Source organism: Caretta caretta, chromosome 6, assembly GCF_965140235.1.
Source record: "Caretta caretta isolate rCarCar2 chromosome 6, rCarCar1.hap1, whole genome shotgun sequence".
Classification (NCBI taxonomy): Eukaryota; Metazoa; Chordata; order Testudines; family Cheloniidae; genus Caretta; species Caretta caretta.
In genome coordinates this window covers 1816370-1844182 of record NC_134211.1, presented here as the reverse complement: position 1 = coordinate 1844182, position 27813 = coordinate 1816370, and the positions used below count along the sequence as shown (strand labels likewise).

The window sequence follows — 27813 nt, the reverse complement described above, 5'->3', positions numbered from 1 at the left end:
CTCTTAGCTGGAGGTACAGAATCACTTACCTGTAAGGCGTTAAAAAGTTCAATTAACCTAGTTGGCACTTGACCAGAAGGACCAATGGGGAAAGGAGATACTTTCAAATCTCAGGGGGGGAAAGGTATTGTTTGTGCTCTCTTTGTGTGTGCCCTCTCGGACAGAGAGGGGGACCAGGGCAGGAAAAAACATCTCCTAAAAAGATCCTGGAATGATACATCTAAAATTACAGAAATTGTACGTAATAGCAAGGAAATGCGTTAGATTATCTTTTGTTTTAGCTTGTGAATTTTCCCTATGCTAAGAGGTCATTTTATTCCTGTTTTGTAACTGGGAAGCAGAGTCAGAGGGGAATCCTCTGGGTTTTAAATTTTTTATTTACCCTGTAAAGTTATCTTCCATCCTGATTTTCCAGGTGTGATTCTTTTACTTTTTTTTAAATAAAATTCTTCTTTTAAGAACCTGATTGATTTTCAGTGTCCTAAAAACCAGGGATTTGGTCTGTGCTCACTTTGTTAACCTATTGGTTGGTATATTATTCTCAAGCCCCCACAGGAAAGGGGGTGAAGAGGCTTGGGGGGGATATTCGGGGGGGGGGGGGATAGGACTCCAAGTGGCCCCTCCCTGAATGTTTGTTTAAATCACTTGGTGGTGGCAGCGATACCATCCAAGGGCAAGGAAAGGAATTTTTGCCTTGGGGAAGTTTTTAACTTAAGCTGGTGGAATATAAATTTAGGGGGTCTTTCATGCGGGTACCCACATCTGTACCCCAGAGTTCAGAGTGGGCAGGGAACCCTGACAGGGTCCCTGTCACTCCAGGCCCTGCACAGACCCCTGCCCCTGACTGAGATCAGGGATCCTGAAACACCAGGCCCTGCACAGACCCCCCCTGACTGAGATTGGGACCTTGTCACACCAGGCCTTGCACAGACCCCCCCCCCCCCGACTTAGATCGGGTCCCCTGACACGCCAGGCCCTGCAGAGATCCTCCCTGACTGAGATCAGGGCCACGTCACACCAGGCCCTGAACAGGCCCCCCCGACTGAGATTGGGGCCCCAGTCATGCCAGGTGCTGCACAGACCCCCCCCCTCCCCGACTGAGATCGGGGACCCGTTGTTCCAGATGCTGCAGAGACTGACTGCGATTGCGGCCAGGATGTGCCAGCCAGGGTTGTGGGAGGGTGGGAGGGTGTGAAGTTTTGGGGGATTGGGCAGAAGTGAAGGAGCCACGGCAGGGTAAAGAAAAGAACTTCTCTGAGCTCAATGGTGGCGGAGTGTTTCTATAGCCCCCCCATGTACCATCCCTCCCCGCCCACTACCCCCCTTCCACCAAACTGCTGTGGGGGCAGGAAATCTCTCTGGTGCCCCCGGCTGCTGGAGGCCAACGAGAGAGAGCAGCATGGGAGGCTGCTCCCTGCGATAGCTGCCAGGGAAAAGTGCTCCACTCCCTGGAAGTGGAGGGGAGCAGAGGGAGGTGCAGAAGAACGGGCCGGCCGGGGGGATCCTGACCCCAGAGCACTGGCCAGCCATGGGCACTGAGCACCGGACAGAAGGCCCAGCCTGGCTACCTCCAGCAACGGGACAGTCCCAGGAGAACCTGGGCAGGTGGCCCCCGGACTGGGGATGGCTCCACAGGGCAGGCCTGATTCACAGCCCTGACTTCTCCTCTCAACAGCTATGGTCCAGCAAGGACCTGATCTCAGCTAAGCCACATAAGCGGTGAGGGGGGGAAGGGGGAAGGATGAGGGTCCGTGAGCTTCTGCTTTCACTTTCCCGTACTTCACAATTTTAAACAGGAAAATGCTGGGGACAGGAGATAAGGGCTCAGGGGTGCCGTGGCTTCTTGAGGCACACGACTGGTGGTCTGGCTGAAATCACACCCCAAACCCACGGGGCGGCTCCAGCTGGGTCTATAACTTGCTGCCTTGAAGCCAGGGGCTGTCTGCTCCGCTGGCTGGAGGCTGAACTGGGCTGTCCCAACCCAGAGCGTCTGTGGGGCAGGATCATGGTGGGGCTCTACTCCCGGCTGGCCCTGCTGCTGCTGGTGGTGATGCTGCCTTCCCCAGCGCATGGTAAGAGAGACCAAGGGATCCAGAGCGATGCAGAGCCGCGGGGAACAGACCACAGAGGACGACCCTGCAGCCTGGGGTGGGGAATAGATCTGAGGGGGCAATCCTGTTCCCCGGGGGGGAGTCGACTGGACGAGACAATCCTGCCCCTTGCAGGGGGAACTCACAGGAGGGGACAATCCTGCCCCCCTCGGGCTGGAATCGACTCAGGGGGATGATCCTGCCCCAGTAGACTGGCTCTGCCTCTTTCCCAGGGCCTGGGGTCAAGGGTTGGTGGGGACATGAGCAAACCAGGTTCTGTGCACTGAGGGGCAGAAATGATGTGCCGGTCCCCAGGCCCTGCTGTGAGTGAAGGGACCCTGAGCCCACCTCTGAGGCACACACCCCCGGGGCTGGCATGACCCCTCCAGCCCCTCTGACTCACTCCCACAGGAGTCCCAGCCCCAGCACCCTCTCAGCTTCTGCGCCCGAACCCTCTCCCGCCCTTGGGCTTTGCAGGGTGGAGGGAGGACGTGTGGCCCTGAGAGAGCTGGGAGCAGCCCCCTTTCATCTCATGTCAGCATTCACTCTGAAACCTACTGATGCACTGTAGCCACCTACGATTTGAGGCAGAGTATTTAGTGTATGGGAGGAGCTGTGGGACAGTGGATGGGGCTTTTATTCCAGCTCTTTTCCCCACCTTCCACTCTCCCCAATCGGACCCTAGTGACGCTTCTCCCACAATGGCCCTGACTCTGTCATGTCTCCCCAACATTTCCATTTCCTCCGCAGGTGCAGAGGAGAGTCAAGACCAGCCAGGTAAAGAGTCTGGACTTCTGGGTTCTGTCACCCACCCTGGGAGTGGGGGGGGAGTGGGGTATGGGCGGGGCTGGGAGCCAGGACTCCTGGGTTCTATCCCTGGCTCTGGGTGGAAGATGTGCACTTTGTCCCATGTTCACATGGCGCCCCTGTTTTGTGCAGTGTTCAGCCGTATCATAGAGGGGCAGGATGCCCAGGAGGGTCGATGGCCCTGGCAGGTCAGTGTGCAGTTTTTTGATGCCAAAAAACGTGACTACCGCCACATCTGTGGAGGCTCCCTCATCTCAGCCCAGTGGGTGGTGTCAGCCGCTCACTGCTTCAGTTGGTGAGTAACCCAGGCAGGGGGTGATGACTCTTCCCTGGCCTCCTGCTGTGCATGAGTTCCCCAACTGCCCTCCCCCCCCAGAGGTGGCTGCATCTCAGCATCCCCCTGTCTTCCCCTTTTCTTTTTCTCTCCTCCAGCTCTCAGTCCTGTTCCCAGTACCGTTTGGTGCTGGGGGCACACCAGCTCCTCAAACCCTCCCCAAATCAGATCCTGGTCAATATGAAGCAGATCATCCTCCACCCCAGTTACAATAAGAAGACCAAAGTTGCTGACATCGCCTTGGTGAGGCTGGAGAAGCCCGTGAAATACACCAAGTTCATCCGGCCCATCTCCCTGCCGGGGGCCTTCTGCCAGTTCCCCGAGAAGACGAAGTGTTGGGTCACCGGCTGGGGAAAAGTTGAAATGACCAGTAAGTGTTAGAAGTCTCAGAGAGGCACTGGGAGTCCATAACTGTTAGGGGTTGGGGAGAGCAGTTTCCGGCTCTGTCCCCACCGCTGCTCTGCCCCCTCCCCAGCCCCATTCCACCCCTTCTCCCAATCCCCCTCCCCTGAACGACGCAGCCTGGAGGGTTAGTGGGGGCCTGATGCCAGCAGCAGGAGTGGAATCGCCCCACACTCACCGGCGGTGGCGGGAAACGGAGTGACCGGCCTCCCAGCCAAGTCGCTCCACTTCCCACCACTGCCGGTGAGTCCAGGGAGGCGGGCCCGACCCCTGCTGCCGGTTCCAGGCCCCCCACTAATTCCCCGGACTACCCTGGGCCCCACAGGGCCCCCCAGAGCACAGGGCCCAGGGCAGTTGCCCCAAACCATCCTATGGACGGGAGGGCTCTGGTGGTCATGGATACTGTGACCATCTCGGCTGACCTCCTGGAGAGCAAAAGGCAGAGAACATCCCTGATTGAATTGCTGCTCAAATTAGACCAGATCTCTTGGATCTGGATTTACAAATTGCCCGTGATGGAGAACCCACCACGACCCTTGGTAAATTTCCCACTGTTAAAAACTGACACCTTATTTCCAGTCTGAGTTTGTCTGGCTTCAACTTCCAGCCACTGGATCATGTTAGATCTTTCTCTCTCAGCTGAAGAGCCCGTTATTAAACACTTCTTCGCATTGTAGATACTTATAGACTGGGCTCAATTCACCCCTCAACCTTCTCTTTGTTAAATCAAATCAATTGAGCTCCTGAGTTAGAGGCTTGGGGTCCCGGATGATCGGGGCCATGTGAGTGTGTGGGGGGGGCAGCACTGCCCCCTGCTGGAGGGGATTGTGTGTGTGTGTCTGTGTATTCCTTGTGGGGCACCACACAGGGACATGCCTGGACTTAGCCATAGTCTTCATAGACTTGTCTCCAGAATGGCACAGGCATGGGGGAAGCTGCCCACAGGCACAAAGGGCTCGTCCAGACCCCGGCCCACGGGGCGCAGGAATAACCCTGACACACTCCCGGTTGTCCCCCTCCAGAGCCTCTCCCAAAACCCAAGACCCTGCAGGAGCTGGAGATTCCCATCATCAAAACAGCAGTCTGCAACGATCGTTACAAGACCCTGGCTCCACACTCACCTCTGGGTCCAAACATAATCAAACCCAGCATGATCTGCGCCGGGTACATGGACAGCCCCAAGGGATTCTGCAAAGTGAGAGCCTTTCCTCCCAGCTGATTGTGGGTATTACAGCACCGCTGCCCAGACCCCAGGCGAGATCAGGGCCCCCTTGTGCCAGGTGCTGCCCAGACCCCAGGCGAGATCAGGGTCCCCTTGTGCAAGGCGCTGCCCAGACCCCAGGCGAGATCAGGGCCCCCTTGTGCTAGGTGCTTCCCAGACCCCAGGCGAGATCAGGGTCCCCTTGTGCAAGGCGCTGCCCAGACCCCAGGCAAGATCAGGGCCCCCTTGTGCAAGGCGCTGCCCAGACCCCAGGTGAGATCAGGGCCCCCTTGTGCCAGGTGCTGCCCAGACCCCAGCCGAGATCAGGGCCCCCTTGTGCAAGGCGCTGCCCAGATCCCTGACACAGGTCGCTGCTCTTTGTTGCTTAGACTGGGTATGTTCTCTGACCCCCTCATCCAGCCTTCACTCTCACTGTGACAGCGATGGGAATTGGGGCCCTGACCCCCGTTTCTCTCTCTAGGGAGACTCCGGGGGGCCTCTGGCCTGTCAGCAGGACGGCACCTGGTACCTGGCTGGAGTCGTGAGCTGGTTTATGACCAAATATGTGCATGGAACCATCTGTGCTGACTGCAGGTTCCCCGGGGTCTTCACCCGGGTGACGGCCTACAACAGCTGGATCCGGAGACACATGAGAGGCACGGCCCCTCTGCCAGAGTCTCTCCAGCCGCGTTGATACTCGCCGCCCTCCTCCTCACCGCCCCGTGAGCCGCACACGGACCTGCCCCTGGCACTGCCAAGCCAGCCCCTCTCAGGATGTCTATAGACCGCCCCCCTTGACACTGGGTTTGGGCCCCGTGTTGCTGGGGTCTGTGGGACGCGGCTGGGAGAGGCTGGTGGATGGAAGCACAGGGGCACTATGCGGAAGGCGAGGGCAAAGGGTGGGGGGTTATCTCCTGCCTTTCCTACAGCTCTGACTGGGAAGCTGACGGGGAAGGGCCCAGGAGCCGCTTTGATCCCATGACTTGTGCTCTGAAAATCTTCAATAAATCAGCTTTGCAAACTCTGTCTCCTCCCCAAAGCAGCTGGTGCCACCTCCCGCTAGGGCCATTCCTGCCATGGCAACAGCCTCCCATGGGCTCCATGGGTTGGTATTAGCTGTGGGTTGGCAGAGCACAGGGGCCGCCCATCGCGCTGGGCGCTGCAGACATCCCCGTCCGAAATCAGAGCCCCTGTCATGCTGGGTGCTCCACACACCCACCCAATCAAGATCAGGGCCCCCATCACGCCAGGCGCTGCATATACTCCCCCCATACGAGAATGGGGCACCTGTCACACTGGATACTGTGCAGACCCTCCCTACTGACTGGGAACCCCATCACACCGGGAGCTGCACGGATCTCCTAGATCAAGATCGGTGCCCCATCGTGCTAGCCATTGCCCAGACACACAGTATGAAACAATCCCAGCCCTTACAATTAAAGACAAAAGATACCAGCTGGAGACACACGGACAGACGGGGAAGCACCAGGGAACAACGGGACAATGCTGGTCACCGTGACGGGCTTTGTTCTCGGCCCACTGTCACTCACCCACCACCCTGGTAGAACTTCCCTGCTGGGCACTCACCGGGCTATGGTGGGAGGGTCTCAATGCACTGGGCCCCAGGTGCTTTAATCCTATGGCTCAACAGAGTCCGGGCATGGCCCCTGGCTGGGTCCCCAGGTGCCCCCTGTGCAAAATTGTGGGGTTTGAGCATTTAAAAATTGTTTTTGATTTATTTTAAATTTTCAGAGTTGTGGGAAATTATGGAGAAGGGGTCAGACAATGTGGGGGTCTGACAAGAATTAAAAGCTAAAGCTTTAGAACTGTCCAAATCCAGATTGTCAACCTCCCTCATCAAAAAAGTACAAAGTCAATAGCCTTAAAGCAAAGTTTTTTCTCACTGTGCCTGGTGGCGTATTTCGATGCTCACCAATGGAAATATTTCGGTGGTGGTCTGTGTGTGTGTGCAGTGAAATCAAGGTGCGGGAGGCACCAGAAGGAGATTTGAAGAAGAGCTCTGTGTAGCTCGAAAGCTTGTCTCTCTCACCAACAGAAGCTGGTCCAACAAAGGACATTCCCTTCCCCACCTCATCTCTTATATCCTGGGACCAACTCAACTTCAATACTGCTATCAGCTATGGTGAAACCGACCTTTACCGATACAACTCAAATCCTTCCAAGGCTGGGAACACAGGAGCTCAGGCGAGGTGATCACAACGGTCCTGTATGGCTTGAGAATCGAGGCGTTTTTCTCTAACCTTTTGGACGTGACCCAGGAGGCATCCTGGAGATCACAGAAAGGGATCACAGAAAGCAAAGAATAGGCCTGGTTCATAGTGCCGATTTCTCCTCCAAAGGGAAGCCACTTGGAAGTCAGATAAACCGCCAAAATGGGGAAACGGGTGTAAACACTCTGCTGCCGATTCCACTGCAAATCTCTGGTCCTCGTGGTGGAGGGGAGGAGAGATACGGACCCCGGATCAGAAGTGCCGGGAGCTTCTCAGCAGAGAGCCACAGGGTTAGGGGGGACCCCAAGGGTCATCTAGTCCAACCCCCTGCCGAGAGGCAGGATTTGTTCCGTCTCAACCATCCAGGTCAGATGGTTCACGCAGCCTCTTCCTGAAACCGTCCAGTGAAGGAGCTTCCGCACCCTCCCAAGGCATCTTGGGAGTCGGTCCATTCCCCTGTCCTGCTGTTCTTACCCACCGACTCACACAGCCAGGGTCCGGCCCAAATCACCCCCCATCTTCGAGCTGCCCGGACCCAGGGCTCAGGTGAGGCTGGCCCATGAGGGTGGGAGGGGCTGTGCTCCCAGCTGGCCTGGCTGCTGGTGCTGGTACATGTCACAAGCTAAGAGGGGACCAAAGCATCCCATCTAGAGAGACTCAGAGTTATAGGCGGGGGATAGCCTGGAGGGGCAAATCTGCCCTTAGGGGGAATAGACTGGAAGGGGCGATTCTGCCCCCCCGGGGATGGTGGTGTGTCCCCCCCTCCCCTACCCCCGTTACCTGCCCCCAGCTCACTCTGTCTCAGCGGACTTTTCACTGGCAAAAATGAAAGTAAAACCTCAGCTGGTTTCTATTTCCTCCTGCCCAGCAGCCGGGCTCTGACCCCGAAGGAGATTGGCTACCAGGCCATGGGGGGGGGGAGGTGTAGCCACAGGGGAGGCTGTTAATAGCCACTGGTAGGTGGGGGCAGCAGGACGGGGAGCTAGGTCTCCTGGGTTCTCTCCCCAGCTCTAGGAGGGGAGTGGGGGTTAGTGGGTTAGAGCAGGGAGGGCTGGGAGCCAGGACTCCTGGGTTCTCTCCCCAGCCCTGGGAGGGGAGGGGGGGATGGGAGTGGGTGGGGGGTGTAGAGTTCCTGGTGCTCTTTCTTTCATAAAATGGAGGTAAAATTGATTGTCGAAACCTTTTGCGATTTGTGGGATTTCTTTCCACTTGGTCTGAGACAGCTCAGAGAATTGCCATTTTTCAGCTGACAAACGTGTCCACCGAAATCTTTCATCCAGCCTTACCCTGAAGTGGCCTGGGGCAAGGAGCTCTCTGCAGCCCTCTAGTGATAGAAGTGAAGAGTCAAGGGGTGAGGGATGAGTCCAGGGATCAGCTGCTTGTACCAGATACACTGAAAAGGGTCATGCCATGATCTTAAAGTTACTGGACATTTCAGGGGTGTAAAACCTTAGCCAAGGGAAGGGCGAATTTCTGCTGGGTGGATTTTAATGCTGCTTGCAAAAGAGAGCTCCCCTAAAACAGGCAGACCCCCTGTGCGGCGTTAACTTGAGGGGGCACCAATGAGGCACGCTGCTGATGATGATGATGTGGTTTGGACTTTGCCTCAGACAGACTCTCGTGAAGAACGTTGGCTGGTCGCTATGGACACCTTTGTTGCCGGCACCCAGTGCCGAGAGGCAAAACAACAGCAGGGGTTCATTGCCCGGTATGCGTCACTCAATAATCATAACAGGGTGGAGAAGCAGAAAAGTTTATTTGCAGCTGCAAACAAGGTACAGTGAGAATAGAATCTCAAATCCTGCACATCAGAGCAGGTCATTACACACACTTTTATATTCCTTAATGCTACTGCACTACACATCAGCCAATTAAAGCTTTGCACAAATGCTCTGCCTTCCTTATATGGGTTACAACAATGTTTATTTCCTGCAACCTCTAACAAGCATTCCTAGCAATTTAAACAATGAGCGCATTCTGTCTGGCCTTGTAGCGCTCTCTCCTATTATCTTTAACTTGGCGTCAGCAAACCTTACACTATAAGGCATTATCTGCAGCTGCAACATTGTTTTAAGAGCAAAAGAGCTTACTCAAACCAGCCAGGCCTGAATTCTATTAAGGGGGGTTGAGAAGAAGCCCTTAGGCCTTCAGCAGGGAGACCTCCTCGACCCTTATGGCCTTCCATCCTCTCGACTTAACTAGTGGCCATGCCCTGGGGTCTCCAACAATTCCCTCCTTTGAGAATACTCATTTCTATTGTTTGAGTCTTCTCATCTTTATGTACTTACTAGCGGGCTATGCATAAAATTAAAAATTTCAAAACTATGCAAAATAAGCATTTTTACACAGGACCACATACAACACAGTAAACAGAACATGATTAATACAGGGAAAAAAACTTAAATAATAGTCTAAACAACCCATTTAGCCACGGGGAAAGGCCCCAACCAGAAAATAGAGATCCTAGCCAATCCTCCCCAGTTTGCTGATGAATGCCCTTTACCAGCTGCTTTAGGCGTTGTAAATCAGCTTCTACGGATGGCCCTGCATCTGTTATATTAAAGCAACACATCCCTGCAAACTCCTGGCATAGGTGACCATGGCGTAGAAGCAAATAGTCCACAGCCAGCCCGTTCTGTAGCATACCCTGATGTACTTCCCTTAACTCATGTGAGAGTTGGGCCAAGACGGTTGGGGTTAAGTTAATGGCCTTTGCCATCATGCAGGCAAGGTGCTCTACTGCGTGATAATTATGCACCACAAGCCCAGGGATACCAACTAAAGAAAAGGCCAGAGCTGCTGCCTCACTCTCTGAAAATAAGGTTACCTCTGACCTACAGGTGGAATCAAGGGGAATAGCATCCCTTTTATGGCAGGCAGATAACTGCGGAGGGTATGGAAAAATCAATGGGGCCATGCAACCAAGAGAGCAGGGACCCCCAGAACTATTGTCCGGGACATAGGAATACACATGTCTGCCACATATAAGGAACCACCCTGCTGGCAATTTCATGTGCCCGTAGGCAAAGGAGATTTCCACACTGTTATTACATTTAAGTTCTTCATTGGTGAGGTTTTCCCCAATGTGAGTAGCATTTACAAACCCCATACAAGAGGGGGCAAGGGTTGTATTGGCTAGGTAATAAGAAAACATGGAGGCATCTATGATCTCCAAACAGTCATGTTCCTGTTTCTCAGTTTCTGGTAAGAGGGTGGCAGGGTTAAGGGATGGACAAGGCTGCAGCGTGACCTCAGGGTTCTCTAAGAGCTTTGCTTGGTATCTTGCCATACGCGCTTGTGTGAGCCAGAGGCCGCCCTTAACATCCAGTAAAGCGCGTACCATGTGTGGTGTAAAAACCTGTATTGTTCCCCCTAGTGTCAGTTTCTCTGCTTCTGCCAGGGTCAGGGCGGTGGCTGCCACTGTCCGCAGGCACGCTGGCCAGCCCTTGGCTACTTGGTCCAGTTGTTTAGAAAAATATGCCACCGGACGTTTCCATGCTCCTAGCAGCTGTGTGAGTACTCCCAGGGCCACCCCCTTTCGTTCATGTACATACAACTGAAATGGCTTGGAGAGATCTGGCAGACCTAGAGCCGGGGCTTCCATCAGCTTTCTTTTTAGGATTTTAAATGCCCTGTCAGCCTCTGGGGTCCAATGAAAGGGGTCATGGTCTGGTCCTTTTACACAGTCATACAGGGGTCTAGCCCATAGTCCAAACTCTGGGATCCATATCCTACAGAAGCCTGCCATCCCCAGAAATGCTCTGAGCTGCTTGCGATTACTCGGGATAGGAACTTGGCATATGGCTTCCTTCCTCTCATTTGAAAGCTGGCGTTCCCCCTGACGTATGTAGAACCCGAGGTACTGTACCTGCGGGAGAGCAATCTGAACCTTACTTCGTGCTACCCGATATCCTCGGAGTCCCACAAAATTCAGGAGACGCACAGTGGCTTTAAGGCAAGGGGTTGAGCCCACAGTGGCAATTAACAGATCATCTACGTATTGCAAAAGGAGGGCTTCCTCATTATCCCACTCCTCTAGGTCCCTGGCCAGAGCCTGGCCAAAGAGGGTGGGGGAATTTTTAAACCCCTGGGCTAACACTGTCCAGCAAAGTTGCTTTTTAACTCTATTCCGGTCCTCCCATTCGAAGGAGAAAATCTCCTGTGATGAGGTGTCAACTGGGATGGCAAAAAAAGCATCTTTTAAATCAAGAACTGAAAAACGGGTATACTGTCCCCCTATAGAAGCCAATAGGGTATACGGGTTAGGGACAAGAGGGTGCAGAGTCTTAACCCGTTCATTAACTGCCCTTAGGTCTTGTACCAGCCGGTACGTGCCATCAGGTTTCTGAACAGGTAAAATGGGAGTGTTCCAGGCTGACTGACATTCCCGGAGAATACCGTACGTTAGAAATTGATCTATGGTTTCCTGTAACCCCTCTCTGGCTTCCTTCTTGATTGGATATTGCTTTACCCGCACCGGGCCTTTCCCGGGTATAAGCTGGACATGAATGGGGGTTTGGTGAGTATCTTTTCCTGGGATCCCTGATGCCCACACAAGGGGATACACTTGGATTTCCCACTGGTCCCATTCTGGGGCTTGCATAGCCGAGGGTTCAACTGCAAGGGCCATAATCCATGCATTTTCAGGGGGTAAGGTAAGGGTTATTTCATCTTGAGTAAAATGCAGGGTGGCACCTAGGCGACACAGCAGGTCCCGTCCCAGCAGCGGTGCTGGGCATTCAGGGAGGTAAACCAGCTTATGGGATATGGTTCTGTTTCCCAAAGCACATTCTGCTGGGGCATACACTGGGCACTTGGTATCTTTGCCTGTGGCTCCTATCACAGTGAGGGAGTCTGCTACTGGCAACTGAAGGGGCTGATTTACAGCAGTTCGTGCTGCTCCAGAGTCCACTAAAAAATCTATTTCTTCATTTCCCACCCGCATTTTTACTCGGGGTTCCAGGGGTAGGATGATCCATCTCCCCTGACACCCCTATTCCTGTTCTTCTATTGCCATCATAGAGATACCCCCCCTTTCCTTCTTGTTTGGGCACTCATTCTTCCAATGTCCCTCTTGCCTACACAGGGCATACTGATTGCGCCCCAGTCGTCTCTCCCGCGGGCCTGGACGTCCGTGTCCATGGCCCCTTCCTTCTCGCTTCGTACCTGCCTGCACCGCCGCTACCATCAATCTCACTTGCTTCTTCTCCTTTCCACGTCTCTTAAACTGTACACTCGATTTGCTGCTTCTAAAGTCTGTGCCATGGTCAGACCCATCAAATCCTCCTTTTTCTGTAGCTTTTTCTTAATGTCGGGGGCTGCCCTGCTTGTAAATACTCCTTTAATAATTGCCTCAGTTTGCGGATCATTAGGATCTGCATTGGTATACTGTCGGATCGTGTCTCGAATGCGCGGTAAAAAGGCTCCAGAGCTTTTCTTTGGATCCTGCACTACCTCATATGGTTTAGTCCAATTATTCTGTCTGACAGCTGCATGACGGAGTCCATACAGTAGCAGCTCCTTATAGGAGGTGAGGTGGGTCACAGCCTGATTGTCATTTGGGTCCCACCTAGGATCCTTTATAGGAACCTGATCATCTGGGGTCGGGACATTGTTACAGTCCTGGTCATATCGCCTCTTTGCTTCCTCCCTTGCTTTAGCTATGACCTGTTCTCGTTCAACCTCAGTCAATAATGTTCGCAGAAGGACATTACAATCATCCCAGTCTGGCTTGTAGCTACTAAGACACCCTCAAAAACCGATATAAACTTGCTTGGGTTGATAGAAAATTCTCCAGCCTGTGCTTTGAAAGCGGCCAGGTGCATAGGATTAAAAGGTGCATGAGTATAGACCTGCATGGTAAGAGCAGCTTGTTCTTTCTATTGCATTACGGGCGATGTTAGTCTCGGTAAGTAACGGGTATAGTCCAGCAGATGGAGCCCGAACCTCACTATGAGCTTCACTAGGAATCTTGCTCTGAGCCTCACTCTGTGTGGGTGTAGGGGCCAAAGGGGCCTCACTCTGTGTGGGTGTAGGGGCCGAAGGGGCCTCGCTCTGTGTGGGTGTAGGGGCCGAAGGGGACACCGGATCTGCCATTACATTTGGGGTGGGGGTCCAGGGACCGACATTAATGCTACCAGGCCAATTGGGGTTAAATTACAGCTTTGTAAAATATCAGTACGAGACCACAAGGTCATAAACAAGTAAGCATATGAATGCTCATTCCACTTCCCCGTTCGCTGACAGAACAGGAGTAACTGGAGGATTGTATTATGATTTAATGATCCTCCGGGAGGCCACTGTTCCTGGTCCTCTAATTGGTACTGAGGCCAGTCAACCGTACAAAATCACTTCAATTTACCCTTAGTCATTGGATCTGATCCAAATACCTTCCAATTTACTAAAATACACTCTAGGGGCGTGCACCATACCCTATCTCCCGTGCTCTGTTCCTGTCCCATACCTACAGGGTAACTCTGGGCGTCCCCAGGTTCCAACAGAGCATACAATCTGGATTTCAAAAGGTTCCTACCTTATCCAAGGGACCGGTTCCCCACCGTCGCCCGCAGCTGTTCCTCCCCTATGTCCAAGGGACCGGTTCCTCACCGTCCCCCACAGCTCCTTCTCCACTATGTGAGTGCATTGCACCGTTGAGCCCTCTGGGGTCGATCCAACTACGTCTCCTCCGAGGCCCCCGATGAACTCACTGGTGCGCGCTGGGCATCGGTTGTTGCTGCAATCCTCGACCGCCGGAAGGGATCCGGGCAAGGCTAGTGCCTCAGAATTTGCCTCAGACAGACTCTCGTGAAGAACGTTGGCTGGTCGCTATGGACACCTTCACAAACTGGCGCCTAAGAAATCCCGAGCCTGTGACAGTAGCCGGGGTCCCAGGGAATGAATCCGTCACCAGGTCTGGGCTCCCAGGTGGGTTACACAGAGATCATGGGTGAAGCTTTGACTCCAAAGTGTTTCAACAAGTTGCTGAGATTCTAGGGATCCACTGTTCACACCTCTCTAAGCAATCAGCTCAGGCTGTCTGCAGACTCAAGCAGTGTTGCTCTCAATCGCACTCAGGGCAGCTCTCCCTTCTCATTGCAATAGGGTCAGGCTCTCTGCAGACTCAGGCATTGCTGATAGGTCTCAGATCCTCTCCCAACTCCATCTCACACCGTCCACAGACAGTGGAGGGTTTCATTGCTGGGTGAACGGAGGAGGGAGAGATGAGGTGGGGCGGGGTCACAGTGCCATCAGGAGAGTGGCGAAGAGAAGTGTGTAGGTGCTGAAGGAGGGTCTGGCATCATTTATTCCAGAGGTGCTGTTTTCTGTGGTGGTGGCTTGGCCCCCGGAGACCACGTGCCCCCATATCCATTCACCACAGGCCACTATCTGGACATAGACACTGGGACGATTGGGCTGGCCACAACCCTCCCGCCAACTCACAACCCCTATCAGGAAGAAGGTCCCATGGTGGTCACAGGCCAGTGGCCCTCCAGAGTCACCCTGGAGGAGCAGACAAATTGGGATTAGCGAGGGCTTTCCCTGCCCCTCTCCCCCACCCCCAGCCCTCCACCAGCCCTATCCCCAAGCATCCACAATCCAGCCCCTTGGGATTGTAGGCATATAGGCTATCCCATGGCCCCACCCACAAATTTTGTCCACACCAACATGAGAAGTGAAAGGAGTATGGTGTGCTTTTCCAGCTCACTTTTTCTGAAGGAGGCTTTGGTAGCGGAGGTGAGATTCCCCCAGTACATTCACAGGTGCTGCGGTGGCTGTGTTCTTCTTCTCCTGCCCTAGACAGAGACCACTGGCAGAACTGCCCAGAGCAGTGGGGCTGGGAGTTGGCACCCTGAATATTGAGGCATGGGGTATTTTCCCATCTCACAGTGACTGGCTCAGGCTCTCTGCAGACTCAGGCAGGCCTCAGTTACCCTCTAGCCACATTCTTCCTCTTTTCTACCCAACCACAAAGATTCAACTATTATTTTAAGAAAATATAAAAGCTGGGGCTCTGCCCTAATCACAGGACTCCAGGAGCTGGGGCCTAGTCACAGGGCTCTGACTTCACTTAGCTCTAAAAGCCAGAGATGCACCTGCCTGCTGGGAGGAAGCCAAGTCTGGGGCTTTGCAACTGCAGCAGCCGTTCTACCGTCTACAGTCCCTAGATGGCGATGGGGAGCTGCACTGGGGCTCACCTGCATCCAGCCGACCCGCAGCCCTCTCTCACCTGGCAGGGGTCCCTCTGCCCTTCAGTGTAGCCAGCACAGGTCATGTTGGGTTTGACGGGGTCCCTGCCAAGCTTCAGCATCTTTTGGGGTGGGAGAGAAACTGGGAAGAGGGAGAGAGCCGGGACACTGGATCCATCGCCTCCCGCAACCAGGGCCGGATTAATGCAGGGGCTTTAGGGGTCGCAGCACAGGGCCCCAGGCTAAGTGGACCCCACAGAAACCTCTCCAGATGCCACACCCAACCCCAACCTTCTGTCCTGATCCCGCTCCTGCACTCCAAACCCCTTGGCCCCAGCCTGGAGCCCCACTCCTGCACCCCAAATGCCTCATCAGGAGCCCCACCCCAGAGCCGGCACCCCCAGTTGGAGGTCTCACCCCCTCCTGCACCCAACCCCCTGCCTCAACCCGCGGCCCCCTCCCACACTCTGAACCCTGCATTTTTGGCCGTATCCAGAGCCTAGGGGCCCCCACAAAATCTAATATCCCTGGGCCCCCAGAAGAGTTAAGATGACCCTGCCCGCAACCCACCCCCATGCCTCACAATTCCCTGTCCCCATCTACCTCCCCAAACTACTCTCTTGCCATATAGTTTCAGATGAAAAAAAAAAGTTCAGAAAAGTGGTGCCGTTTCTTTGACATATTCCAGACAAACCATTTGCACATGTCACTTTGAAGTACCACTGTCTTTTGAAATGCAGCTAGATTTGTATTTAAAAAAAATAAGATGTTCATAAAAAGGGGATTGAGAAAGAAAGAAAGAAAGAAAGAAAGAAACTGGAAATGAAACTGGAAATGAAACTAAATGAAAACTGGACAATCACAGACCTGGTTTCAGTCGGGGTCTTTGTATTGCCTGGCATGACGAGGGCCCTGATCTCGGCCGTGGTCTGTGTAGCACCTCGCACAACAATGATGGCCCTGATCGCACTCAGGATCTATTCAGCTTCTGTCATGATGTCTCCCCCCAACCCCAGTCTCAGTTGGTGTTACCCTGTCACAGCTCTTTTGATTAACGAAATCTCTCTTTATAAGTTGTGTCGCACCGCTCCTTTGACCGGTAACCGTTATCCATGAGTGCAGTTACTGTAACACCCATGTAATATAGCCTATGCACCGCTCTGAAAAGAGGCCTTTTTCCATCAAAAATTTGGATTTCTCCTCATAAAACAAAAAGCAACGTTTTTGTCAGGAATTCAAAACTTCTTGAGCTTTCGAGTTTTCCAAACAACGAAATACAATGAAATAAAATTTGTCTCCCTGAACAGATGCCTTCTGTGGGGAAATATCTGTTGAGTCCAACACCCGGTTTTCCCATTTAAAAGACAAAAAAAAATAGCCAAGGGTGCTGATAAAAGCGCAGGGGTCTTTTTCCTATGGAAAATGCTGACTTCTCGTTGGAAAAACTAAATCCAAAAATATTGGGGCCAAAAATTGAATCCACCCCCGTCTCCCCGCAGGAATCAGGTGCTTTTCAGGAAAATTTCCCTTCAACATTTTAATTCCCCATCAAACCCTAGGTCTACTCCAGAATCCCAGTTCCACCTTGAAATCTCAATTTCTCATCATCCTGATTCCAAGGTCTGCTCGGAATGTGGTCTGCTCCGGGAATGCCCTCTTGAGTCTTTGGCCTCCAACCGTCACTGCTGTCTGGAGACGAACAACCCATGTCCCTCATGAATGACCGTCCCCTTGCCTTTCACAGTATTTATCCCGGAAAACTTGACAGAGACCAACACCTTCTCTCCAGCAGATACAGCATAGGAACACCAGCAATTACTAGTATCCAAGCAGCTTTCCAAAGCAGAGGGTACTTATTTAAAGACAAAGGCAGGACAGAGAATATGTAACAAAGAATAGAAAGGGTCTCACACATGTAGAGGGTTTCCCGGTCCAACTGTTCCTGCCCTTCCATTTCTACACTGTGCATGAAAGTTCGCATCTGTGGGACCCAGGCTTCTCACCTCTGCATTTCCAAGCTAGTGCTTGAGCGTGCAGACTGCATTGCAAACCGGGGATTTGCAGTTGGTGGATCCGGGTCTACCAGCTGTGCTAATGCCTCCATACCTGGGTAACTCTCACTCCATCGGTGTACAAAAGAGGCTGCTATCACCCAGGCCATAACCTTCACGCAGTGCTGGGTCCTTCCCCTCCCCTTCCCCTCTCTAACAGCTGCAAGTCTGCCTCACCTTGTGGGAGAGTGTTCCCCCAACCAGTCACCCAGCAGGGCTTCCCAGCGGGCACACGGACAGAGGCGTCGAGCAGACACATGGGGCTGATGGCTGCCATGAATGCAATTGGCTTCTCCAGCTCCACCAGGGCGATGTCACCCTAGACTGTGACATTGTCGTAACTGGGATGGAGGACGACCTGCTTCACCACTGAGAACGTCTGGTTGTGGGTCTGATCGAAAATCTGCTTTTCACCCAGCTGCACCCGATATGCTGAATTGACCACAGGCCCAGACATAAGAAAATCCCACTAGGGAACAGCCACAGATGGATGGCTCACACAACACTCAGTTGCAGCCAGCTCTGGGGCAGGGAAGCTGTGGAAAGGCCATGCAGGAAAGCCAGTGAAAAGGGAGAGAGAATCTGTTCAGAGCAGCCACAGTCACTGTCTCTGCCCTGCCTGGGGTACTCACGGATCAAAGCAAAGAGCTGCTGACACCCCCCAGCTCTTGAGATGAGCGAACCACCGCAGATGTGGGAGCCATATCTCTGCATGCTGACCTGCCAGGGCCAGGCCCTGTCCTGTGCAACCTGACCACTGAAGATGCTCCCTGAGACCAACTGCTTGCCACAGCCTGGGAAGAGAAGAGGGAAGCTGCATTATCCCCGGGCAAGGGAGCTAAAGGGGGAGAGTGTAAATAGTTATGTGTGTTACCCGATGACAGGAGAGCAACTCCCCAAGCCTGGGAAAGAACCCAGGAGGCCCGGCTCCCAGCTGCATTCTTTGCTCATGAATCCAGGGCAGGTAACACTGCCATTTTCTTGGGGGCATCTTACATGGGATTCCAACTCCCACAAACACTGTGACACTTTTCAGGGTGACCTGCCGTATGTGGGTTGCACCAATGCCTCCTGCCCTGTCTGTGCCCACCAGAGAAACTCTCCCAGCCATCAGCTGCTGGTATCCCAGGCGGGCAGCGAGCCCCGCTCTATCCTTCTGCAGGCAGCAATTTACACACCCGACTCCGTTACACTCCAGTGCCCAGTCCCCTGCCTTCCGCACACCCGCCATGCACAGTGATCCGCTGCCTCCATGGAAACAGTTCTCCACAACTTGCTGTTTTCACCTCAGTTCAATCCTTTCCTTATTACCAGGCACTTAGACGTTGTGACAGAATATATGCCTGGATCCTCTATCGTAATAATCTCTGTACAAAGTTTGCCATGCGAGGTATCCTTTGCAAACTCATAATTTGCAGGTCATTACTGTCTTGGTAAAATGTGTGTGGCCACATTGTATGTGAAGTTATCAGATTCCCCTGTATGATGATACTAAAGCATGTTCTATGCCTGGGGACTGGCCGAACCAGCTCCGCAGAGACAAAGGGCAAGCTGAAGCCTCAGCCAGGTGTCAGCAAGGCCAATGGGCCATTGCCTGCTAAATGGCCACTCTTTGGCAGGAAAAGGGGCAGGGGTGAAAAATCTACATCTTAGCAGAGAAACAGCCTGGACTTCCCATCTAAAAGGACTGCCTGTTGCCCTTCTCCCAGTGGGAACTGCTTCTGAAAATGGGGACAGGACTATAAAAAGAAAGGGTAGACACCCCAAGGCATCCCCTCCCCCTGCCTCTCTCTCTCTGTCCATTGATTCACTGCAGATGAAGGGACAAAGGAAGTAGCTGTTAAACAAAAGCAGGGGTCCTCACCTAAGAAGTCTGGCCAGTAATACAGTTGAGAGCATGTGATGAGAAAAGCTTTCCTTTGAATTTAACATAATCTGTTGCATCCGATGAAGTGAGCTGTAGCTCATGAAAGCTTAAGCTCTAATACATCTGTTAGTCTCTAAGGTGCCACAAGTCCTCCTCTTCTTTTCTGTTCAATTAGGCATTGGTTGTGTTTTATCTTTATTTTTCTTGTAACCATTTCTGACTTTTATGTCTCTTTACTTGTACTCACTTAAAATCTATCCCTTTGTAGGTAATAAACTTGTTTTATCTTATCCAGTGTGTTCACACTGAAGTGTCTGGGTAACTCCATTTAGATAACAAGTTGTGTGCATATCTTTCCCTTAAAGGAATAACGAGACTCAGTATATTTTCACCATCCAGGAGAGGGCTGGGCAGTACAGGACATACATTTCTGGGGGGAAATCTAGGACTGGGCATGTATTGGGGTCACCATATGGTAGTCGTTGAAGTTGGTAAGAGCCAGCGTCTGGCTGGCTGGCTGCAACACATACAGACATAGCTGGGAGTGACTCACATGCTGAACGCTGTTTGTGAGCAGTCCAGACTGGAAGCTACAGTGACAAGGCATCGTAATGGGTACCCTAGAGAAGAGGGCAGGGGTGACACAGCTACGCATTGGTCTGGATTGTACCCTGGGTACATCACAGACGTGTCTTAAGTAAACCCAGACTGAAGTTGATTTAACAGAGGCTGAGGGAGAGATTCACAATAAAGGTGAGGAACAGGATGTGGAAACATGAGGTTACCAGAAGAAGAAAAACATAAAATACAGTCTACAGCCTGTACCTGTTAGCAAGGTACTGTGCTGTCTAATAAGGTGTTACATATCCGATGGTTAGCTCTTTCAACGCTTGTCTAGTCCATAAAGCTGGGATCCACTGTTCTTCAGACTCCCCCACCCCATAATGGATAACCACGGGGACCAATCTTTTGCACTCTCCAGGGGTTCATTTGTCTTTGTGAATCTCCAATATGCATCTTTTCCAGGCAGTAATCAGAGGCTGTTTCCACGGGTGCCCAGTCTTCAGACTCCCCATCAGATTTGGAACAAAACATCCTAAGTCACCTAGCTCTAAAATCATTCCCCACACAAAGCATAAACTGCAATCAGCTGGACCTCAGAGACCCCACACGCCCCTTTCATTGTACACGGTCAGGCACTGAGATAATACCCCACCAGCACATGGCTGGGTGAGTCTGGGCATGTCTACATCACAAGTGCTTAGGGAGTGAAGAAAGAATGGGCAGAGCTGGGATTATTATGGGGTTGAGGCTATCTTGGAAGTTAGCTTAAGGTTCTCATGAAATTAGGAATACAGTTATCATTGGGTTACGATTCAAGTTATCCTGGGGTTAAGGTCATCAGGGCTAATTCTGGGAGGCAGAATACAATGAGGCTGGAAACACCTGGCTTCCTTTGCAATTCATGGGCCCAGCACAAGGGCACTTAAAGGTAAAAGAGTTATTTACATAGGCCAATCAAATTAACACAAGCCGTCTTGTGGAAACTTTAACCCTAACTTCCAGGATAAATTTTGTTATAACCTCAATGATAATCTTCATCCAATAACCTTAACCCAATTATTACCTTAACCCCAAGATAACCTTAACCCTTATCCCTAACTCCAAGTTTATCACTTTATCCCTCCCCCTGCCTCCTCTGACATACTAGATGCCACTCAATTCTCAGAGCAGGGAATCGGACCCAGGATTCTACTTTCATTCTCATTCCACATGCCATGGGCAGGTAAAACTGGCATTTTGCAGTGGGTGTCTTACCTGCCTGATTCTGACTCCCCTGAGCACCTATGGAGTGAAGAAAGAGAAGACAAAGATATTAATAAGGGGGTGTGTCAAGGTTTCTTCCCCACTCTGAACTCTAGGGTACAGAGGTGGGGACCTGCATGAAAACCTCCTAAGCTTACTTTTACCAGCTTAGGTTAAAACTTCCCCAAGGTACAAACTATTTTACCTTTTGCCCTTGGACTTTTGCTGCCACCACCAAACGTCTCACCGGTATTATATTATTAGGAAAGAGTCCATTTGGAAACGTCTTTCCCCCCAAAAATCCTCCCAAACATTACACCCCTTTCCTGGGGAAGGTTTGATAAAAATCCTCACCAATTTGCATAGGTGACCACAGACCCAAACCCTTGGATCTTAAGAACAATGAAAAAGCATTCCGTTTCTTAAAAGAAGAATTTTAATAGAAGAAAAAGTATAAAGAATCACCTCTGTAAAATCAGGATGGTAAATACCTTACAGGGTAATTAGATTCAAAACATAGAGAATCCCTCTAGGCAAAACCTTAAGTTACAAAAAGACACAAAAACAGGAATATCCATTCCATTCAGCACAGCTTATTTTCTCAGCCATTTAAAGAAATCAGAATCTAACGCATATCTAGTTAGATTACTTACTAAGTTATGAGACTCCATTCCTGTTCTGTCCCCGGCAAAAGCATCACACAGACAGAGAGAGAGGCTTTGTTTCTCTCTCCCCACAGCTTTTGAAAGTATCTTGTCTCCTCATTGGTCATTTTGGTCAGGTGCCAGCGAGGTTGTCTTAGCTTCCTAACCCTTTACAGGTGAAAGGGTTTTTCCTCTGGCCAGGAGGGATTTTAAAGGTGTTTACCCTTCCCTTTATATTTATGACAGGGTGTTATATACAGTCATTTCCCGGTGTATCTGGGGGATTGAGTGCCAGTAGCTCCAACCACAATTCCCAGGCTCCACCCACTCTCCTGAAACTTCCCTGCTATCCTCAGCCACAGTTAAAAATCTTAGCACAGTTGCTATTCAACTCACCATTTACAGGTTCCAGAGTTAACATTCACCATTGACCTGAATAGGATGGCTCAGGACTGAATGCAGAAATCAGGGCTAGGTGGGCAGGGGTATCTATGAAGGATGAAGGTTTTGGATCCCCTTGTTATTCACTAGCTCAATTCCCTCCCTCACAAGCCCATATCTCTCTCTCCCTCCCATGGCAGGTCGGGTCCCGTCTCCCATCGCCACTCCTCCCCAAACTCACCCTGCACCAGGCTCGCCGACAGCAGTGCTATGGCCCTCCTGGCCCTATCTTGGCCAAACCCAGCTTCCTCCATCGCTCTGACCAAAGACCGGCTGGGGAATGAACACACTGAGGCAGGATTTTATAGACATGGCTCCTGCCTCCACCCTCCCCAGATCGACAGAGAACAGATGTGACTGATCCCACAATGAGACACTTAGTGCTGTTTGTTTGGCCAGCAAACAGGGTACCAGCATTCTCATTCTGCTCTGCCTGGAATTTCCCGCTATGGGCGTCCTGCGAAATAAATAAAAAAAAAAAAACAAGAAAAGGGGAGGCGCATGGTGATTTTCACTTCCCTGTTTTGTTAGCAGCTGAATGTGTAAAGGACGACTAGCCAAGGACATAGAGGTATGATGGGATTGAGATTATCAATGTGGTTCGGTGAACGTTATCATGGAGTGAATGTTATAATGAATGTTAGGGTGAAGGTGGTTCGTTGATTCTAAGGTGAGAAGGCACCACTGTGATCATCTAGTCTTATCTCCTGTATAACACAGGCCAGAGACCTGCCCCCCAAATAAGTCCTAGAGTAGCACTTTCAGAAACACATCCAGTCTTGAATTAAAAATTGTCAGTGATGGAAAATCCAATCCTTGGTAAATTGTTCCAGTGGTTAGTTACTCTTGCTGTTACAAGGTTACACCTTAATTCCAGTCTGAATTTCTCTAGCTTTCAATTGCAGTGATTGGATCATGTTAGACCTTTCTGTCCTAGACAGAAGAATCCATTATTAAATATTTGTTCCTCATGTAGGAATTTATAGACTGTTATCAAGATACGTCTTAACCGTCTCTTTCTTAAAATATAGACATAGATTGAGCTCCTTGACTCTATCTCTCTAAGGCAGGTTAACTAATAATTTAATTGTTCCCTTAGCTCTTCTCTGACCCCCCTCCAATGTATCAACATCCTTCTTAAATTATTGGTGCCAGCACTGGACACGGGTTTCCAGCAGTGGACACAACATAACCTCTCTGCTCCTGTGATGGGTGATGGGTTCGGTCACAGAGATCCCCTTGGGACTACCACCTGATGTGCTGAAATTATCTTTGAGCCCATTTTCCCTGCCAGCCTGGTCCTCCAGAACCCTGCCTTCTTGAGCCAGACACGCTAGCCAGCTGCAACACAGACCCAGGATCAGTTCCAGCAGACATCTCAGGTGGTAAGCAGGGGTTTTCTCATGACTGGTAGCCTCCTTTGTCCTGTTCCACCCCCTTTTATAGCTTGGACACAAGGCAGTAGTCTTTTGTCTGTGCTTGGCCCCCACTCCTGCCTCTCAATGGAAAAGTATAAGGATTAAGATGAATTCCAGTATCATGTGACATGGTCACATGTCTCTGAGACCTCATTCCCCATTACCCATGGGCTGGCCCACACATGGGCTGAAAGGAAGGATTTCAGGTAAATAAGGCCATTTACAACCAATTGTCTGGGTCAATGGGAGCCATCAAGTTTCTAAACCAGCATTAATGTCCCACACTTTGCATAATTACAATAGGGCCTCAGAGTAATACTTCGTATTTCTATCTTCAGGTACAAGAATGATACACGAATACAAATAGGATGAATATATTCAGTAGGTTATAACCTTTGTAATGATACCTTACAAGAGACCTTCTGCATAAAGCATATTCTATTTACATCATATTCATATATTTTCATAAAGCATATGGGGTGCAACGTCACAGCTCCTACTCAGGTTTCTCCTGCTTATGTATCCCAGGATCACATTAGCTGTTTTGGCCACAGTGTCGCACTGGGCATTTATGTTCAGCTGATTATCTACCACGACCCCCAAATCTTTTTCAGAATCTCTGCTTCCCAGGAGCATGTCCCCCACCCTGTAAGTAAGGCTGACATTTGTTGTTCTTTGATGGATACATTTACCTTTAGCCATACTAAAACACACCCAGTTTCTCATGGGATCCACATCACTTGGTGTGAGTGATATGTCCTCTTTCTTATTTACCACGCCCTCAATTTTGGGGTCATTTGCAAACTTTAGCAACAATTTTATGTTTTCTTCCAGGGCATTGACAACAATGTTAATACAAGGTTGATAAATGCAAACTAATGCACATGGGAAAGCATAATCCCAACTATACATGCAAAATGATCGGATCAAAATGAGCTATTCCTATTCAAGAAAGAGATCACAGTGTCATTGTGGATAGTTCTCTGAAAACATCCACTCAATGGGCAGCAACAGACAAAAATGCTAACAGAATGTTAGGAACCATTAGGAACAGGATAGATAAGACACCAGAAAATTTCAGAATGCCACCATATAAATCCATGGCACGCCCACTCCTTGAGTGTTGTGTGCAGCTCTGGTCACCCCCTCTCAAAAAAGATACATTAGAACTGGAAAAGGTACAGAGAAGGGCAACAAAAATTATTAGGGTTACGGAACGGCTTCCATTTGAGGAGAACTTAAAAAGACAGGGACTTTTCAGCATAGAAAAGAAACAACTAAGAGGGCATATGATAGAGGTCTATAAAATCATATATGGTGTGGAGAAAGTGAATGGGGAAGTGTTATTTACTCTGGCATGTAACACAAGATTTGGGGCCACCTGATAAAATTAGTAGGCAGAAAGTTTAAACCAAACAAAGGAAGTACTTCTTCTCACAAAGCACACAACTCGTTTGCAGGGGACGTTGCAAAGGCCAAAAGTATAAATGGGTTCAAAAAGAATTATACTAATTGTTGGCAGATAGATCCATCAATAGCTACTCGCCAGGATAGTCAGAGATGCAATCCTGTGGTCTGGGAGCCCCTAAACCTCTGATTGCCAGGAGCTGAGAGTGGATGACAGGGAATGGATCATGTGATAACTGCCTTGCTCTGTTCATTCCCTCTGAAGGACCTGGCACTGGCCACTGGCAGAAGTCAGGAAATTGGGCTCAGTGGACCATTGGTCTGACCCAAGATGACTGTTACTATGTTCTTGCGTTCTTTGCATAGGGCCAAAAACAGACCCTTGAGGGATCCCACCTGAACCAGATTCAGTCATCTTTGGAGCAGCTCCCCCTTCTAAGAGCAATTGGCTCAGGGTCTCTGCAGACTCAGGCATGTGGGCATTGCTGGTAGATCTCAGATCCTCTCCTGTAGTCATCTCACACTGCCCCCAGACAGAGGAGTTTCATTACTGGATGAATGGAAGAGGGACAGATGGAAGGGGGGGGATTACAGTGACATATGGAGAGTGATGAAGAGAAGAATGGAGGTGCTGAAGGAGGTTCTTGCATCATGCATCCTAGAAAGACCTTTGAATAGGCAGGTTCCCAGGGATGTGATGCTGGACGTGTCAGCCAAGATACGGGGGGACAGGTTCCCGGGGAGGAATGACCACGTCACGGGGGATCAGCTGGGATCCACCTGTGCGAAGAGCTAGAGCAAAGGGCCAGGCCCCTCTGCTGAGTGGAAACCCAGAACTGTCCCTCCCAGCCAGTGAAAGGAAGGGCAGGCTGTGTGTCTGTCTGTGCTAATAATGGCCCATGACAGGGTGCACCCAGAGGCAGTGTCAGAGAAGCAGAGAGAGCCCTGTAACCAAGACACAGGGCAAAACAATGTATTTTCTCCTCCTAGCCTTATTCTCAGCTACCACTGACCCATTTTAGGGAAACTTTCCCGAAAACTTCAGCTGGAGGCAGACACCCGGCCTTGGAAATTTCAGCCCAAATGGTTAGTTGGCAAAGTTATAGGCAACTGAAAACAGGGTCTTAAAATGGAAAGTGTCGGACAGCCCTGACTGGTAGCCTCTCTACCACCCTCGCTTATAATGCGACAGAGAGAAAAGATATAGAGATCGAGACAGAGCTGATAGGGATAGCTAGAGACAGGGATTATAGATGGGACATGGCTGGATAGCTGGACAGGGCACAGTACATACAAAGATCTAACTAGTTAGCTCGCGGTTTATACCACACCCATCCTCATGCTCTCCAGATAGGGACAGCATCACACAAATATGCCCGTGAGATCATCTTCCTCACTGGGACAATCGTGCAGATGCTGACAAGTCAACTGACACAAAGTCTCACATGGGCAGGATCCTTGCTAGGATGGTTTCCAGCTGTGAATGGCGGCTGGTTTCTTCTTAGCTACGTGGAGGGCAGAATTTTAATTCAAGGTGATTTTGACACATTAGAGAATTGGTCCAAAATGAATGAGAAAAAATTCCATAAAGACAAGAGCCAAGTGCTGCATTTGGAGGGAAAAATCAAATGCATGGCTACAAACTGGGGAGCAACTGGTTAGGGGGTCATACGGCTGGAAAGGATCTGGGGTTTGTGACGATGTGACTCAGCAGGGAGGGGGGAGTGTTGACCTGGGAATGTGCCCTGGGGATGGGAGACCTGAGAGCCTGTCACCTGAGCCAGGAGGGGGAGGGGGAGGTGACACCTCTGCCCAGGAATGTGAACAGAGGCTGCAGCAGGGAACCTGCGGGGTGAGTGGAGTTGGCAGTTTGGAGGCTGGGGGGAGGAACACAGGGAACCCCAGGGCTGGGGTCTAAGCTCCCTGCTCCCCCAGAAGGACGTGATTGAGGGGTCCTGGTTGTACCCACAAGCTCTGTTGTGGACTGTGTTCCTGTTGTCCAATAAACCTTCTGTTTTACTGGCTGGCTGAGAGTCTCAGTGGATCCCAGGAAGAGGGGTGCAGGGCCTGGACTCCCCCACACTCCGTGACAACTGGTGGCAGCGGTGGGATCTACTGCACCCCGTGAACGGCGCTTCCTGCAGTAAGTGACTGGGGAACAGTAAAACGAAGGGGAATTGACGGGGACCAGGCGTGCTGAAGATTCAGAGACGGTTTCGGGGGGCGGTTAACCCCTGGGAATGTGTGACCAGAGAGAAAGACTTTTGCAGTAACAGGGTCCCCCGGGGGATTGCAGCGAGCAGTCCCAGGGGCGGAGGAGTCTGCAGCTCGACCCTGGCAAAGAGGTGGTGACCTCAAGAAGGACTGGCACACTAAGGGCTTTTCCTGGAAACCGTGGGAAGCTGCCCGGCCTGCGAGTGGCCAGCAGGGAGATGTACGCTAAACGCCTTAAGAGTGACCTGGTGGAGCTGTGCAGGCAGAGGGGGCTGCGCATCGGGAGGTCCACCAAGGAACAACTGATTGCCCAGTTGGAGGAGAGGGATCGCTTGGATGACCCGATCCCTATCCCGGAGGGGAGCCGCCCGGCAGACGCAGCGTGGGCCCTGGGGCCTGACCGGGCTGGGAGGGGTCAGACTGCTGCCGAGGACATCCCGAGACCCTTCCTACCTATGTCTGGGGGAGGGGTTGGGGGAAGCCCAGCGGATACCGAGGGCACCCTGACCCCAGCACCCAGCAGGGGATCCTCCCGGCGGAGCTCCCCATCCCTGGAGCGGAGGCGGCTGGAATGGGAGAGGGAGATGAAAATGAGGGAGCTGGAGGATCATGAAAAACAACGTCAACATGAGGAGAAACAACGTCAACATGAGCAGGAGGAGAAGGAGAAACAAAGACAGCACGAACTGGAGCTGGCCAGGCTGAAGAGCAGTG

General features: G+C 51.4%; 1 protein-coding gene and 1 pseudogene across 1 annotated transcript; one reads left to right on the top strand and one right to left on the bottom strand.

The window, feature by feature from the left end:
- The first annotated feature begins 1881 nt into the window (after nucleotides 1–1881).
- Nucleotides 1882–5805, top strand: LOC125638473 (serine protease 27). Its single transcript, XM_048854287.2, has 6 exons — nucleotides 1882–2072; nucleotides 2841–2867; nucleotides 3030–3192; nucleotides 3330–3601; nucleotides 4656–4828; nucleotides 5316–5805. The coding sequence occupies exons 1-6, from the start codon at nucleotides 2006–2008 to the stop codon at nucleotides 5526–5528; spliced, it is 915 nt and encodes a 304-aa protein (XP_048710244.2). The 5' UTR covers nucleotides 1882–2005; the 3' UTR covers nucleotides 5529–5805.
- An 8496-nt stretch (nucleotides 5806–14301) lies between these two features.
- On the bottom strand, nucleotides 14302–22314 carry LOC125637825 (serine protease 33-like; annotated as a pseudogene).
- Nucleotides 22315–27813: the final 5499 nt, after the last annotated feature.

Coding starts and splice junctions, on each gene's coding strand:
- LOC125638473 (XM_048854287.2), top strand. CDS start 2,006: ATGGTGGGGCTCTACTCCCGGCTGGCCCTGCTGCTGCTGGTGGTGATG. Junction 3,193..3,329: donor GCCGCTCACTGCTTCAGTTG/GTGAGTAACCCA, acceptor TCTCTCCTCCAG/CTCTCAGTCCTGTTCCCAGT. Junction 4,829..5,315: donor GCCCCAAGGGATTCTGCAAA/GTGAGAGCCTTT, acceptor TTCTCTCTCTAG/GGAGACTCCGGGGGGCCTCT.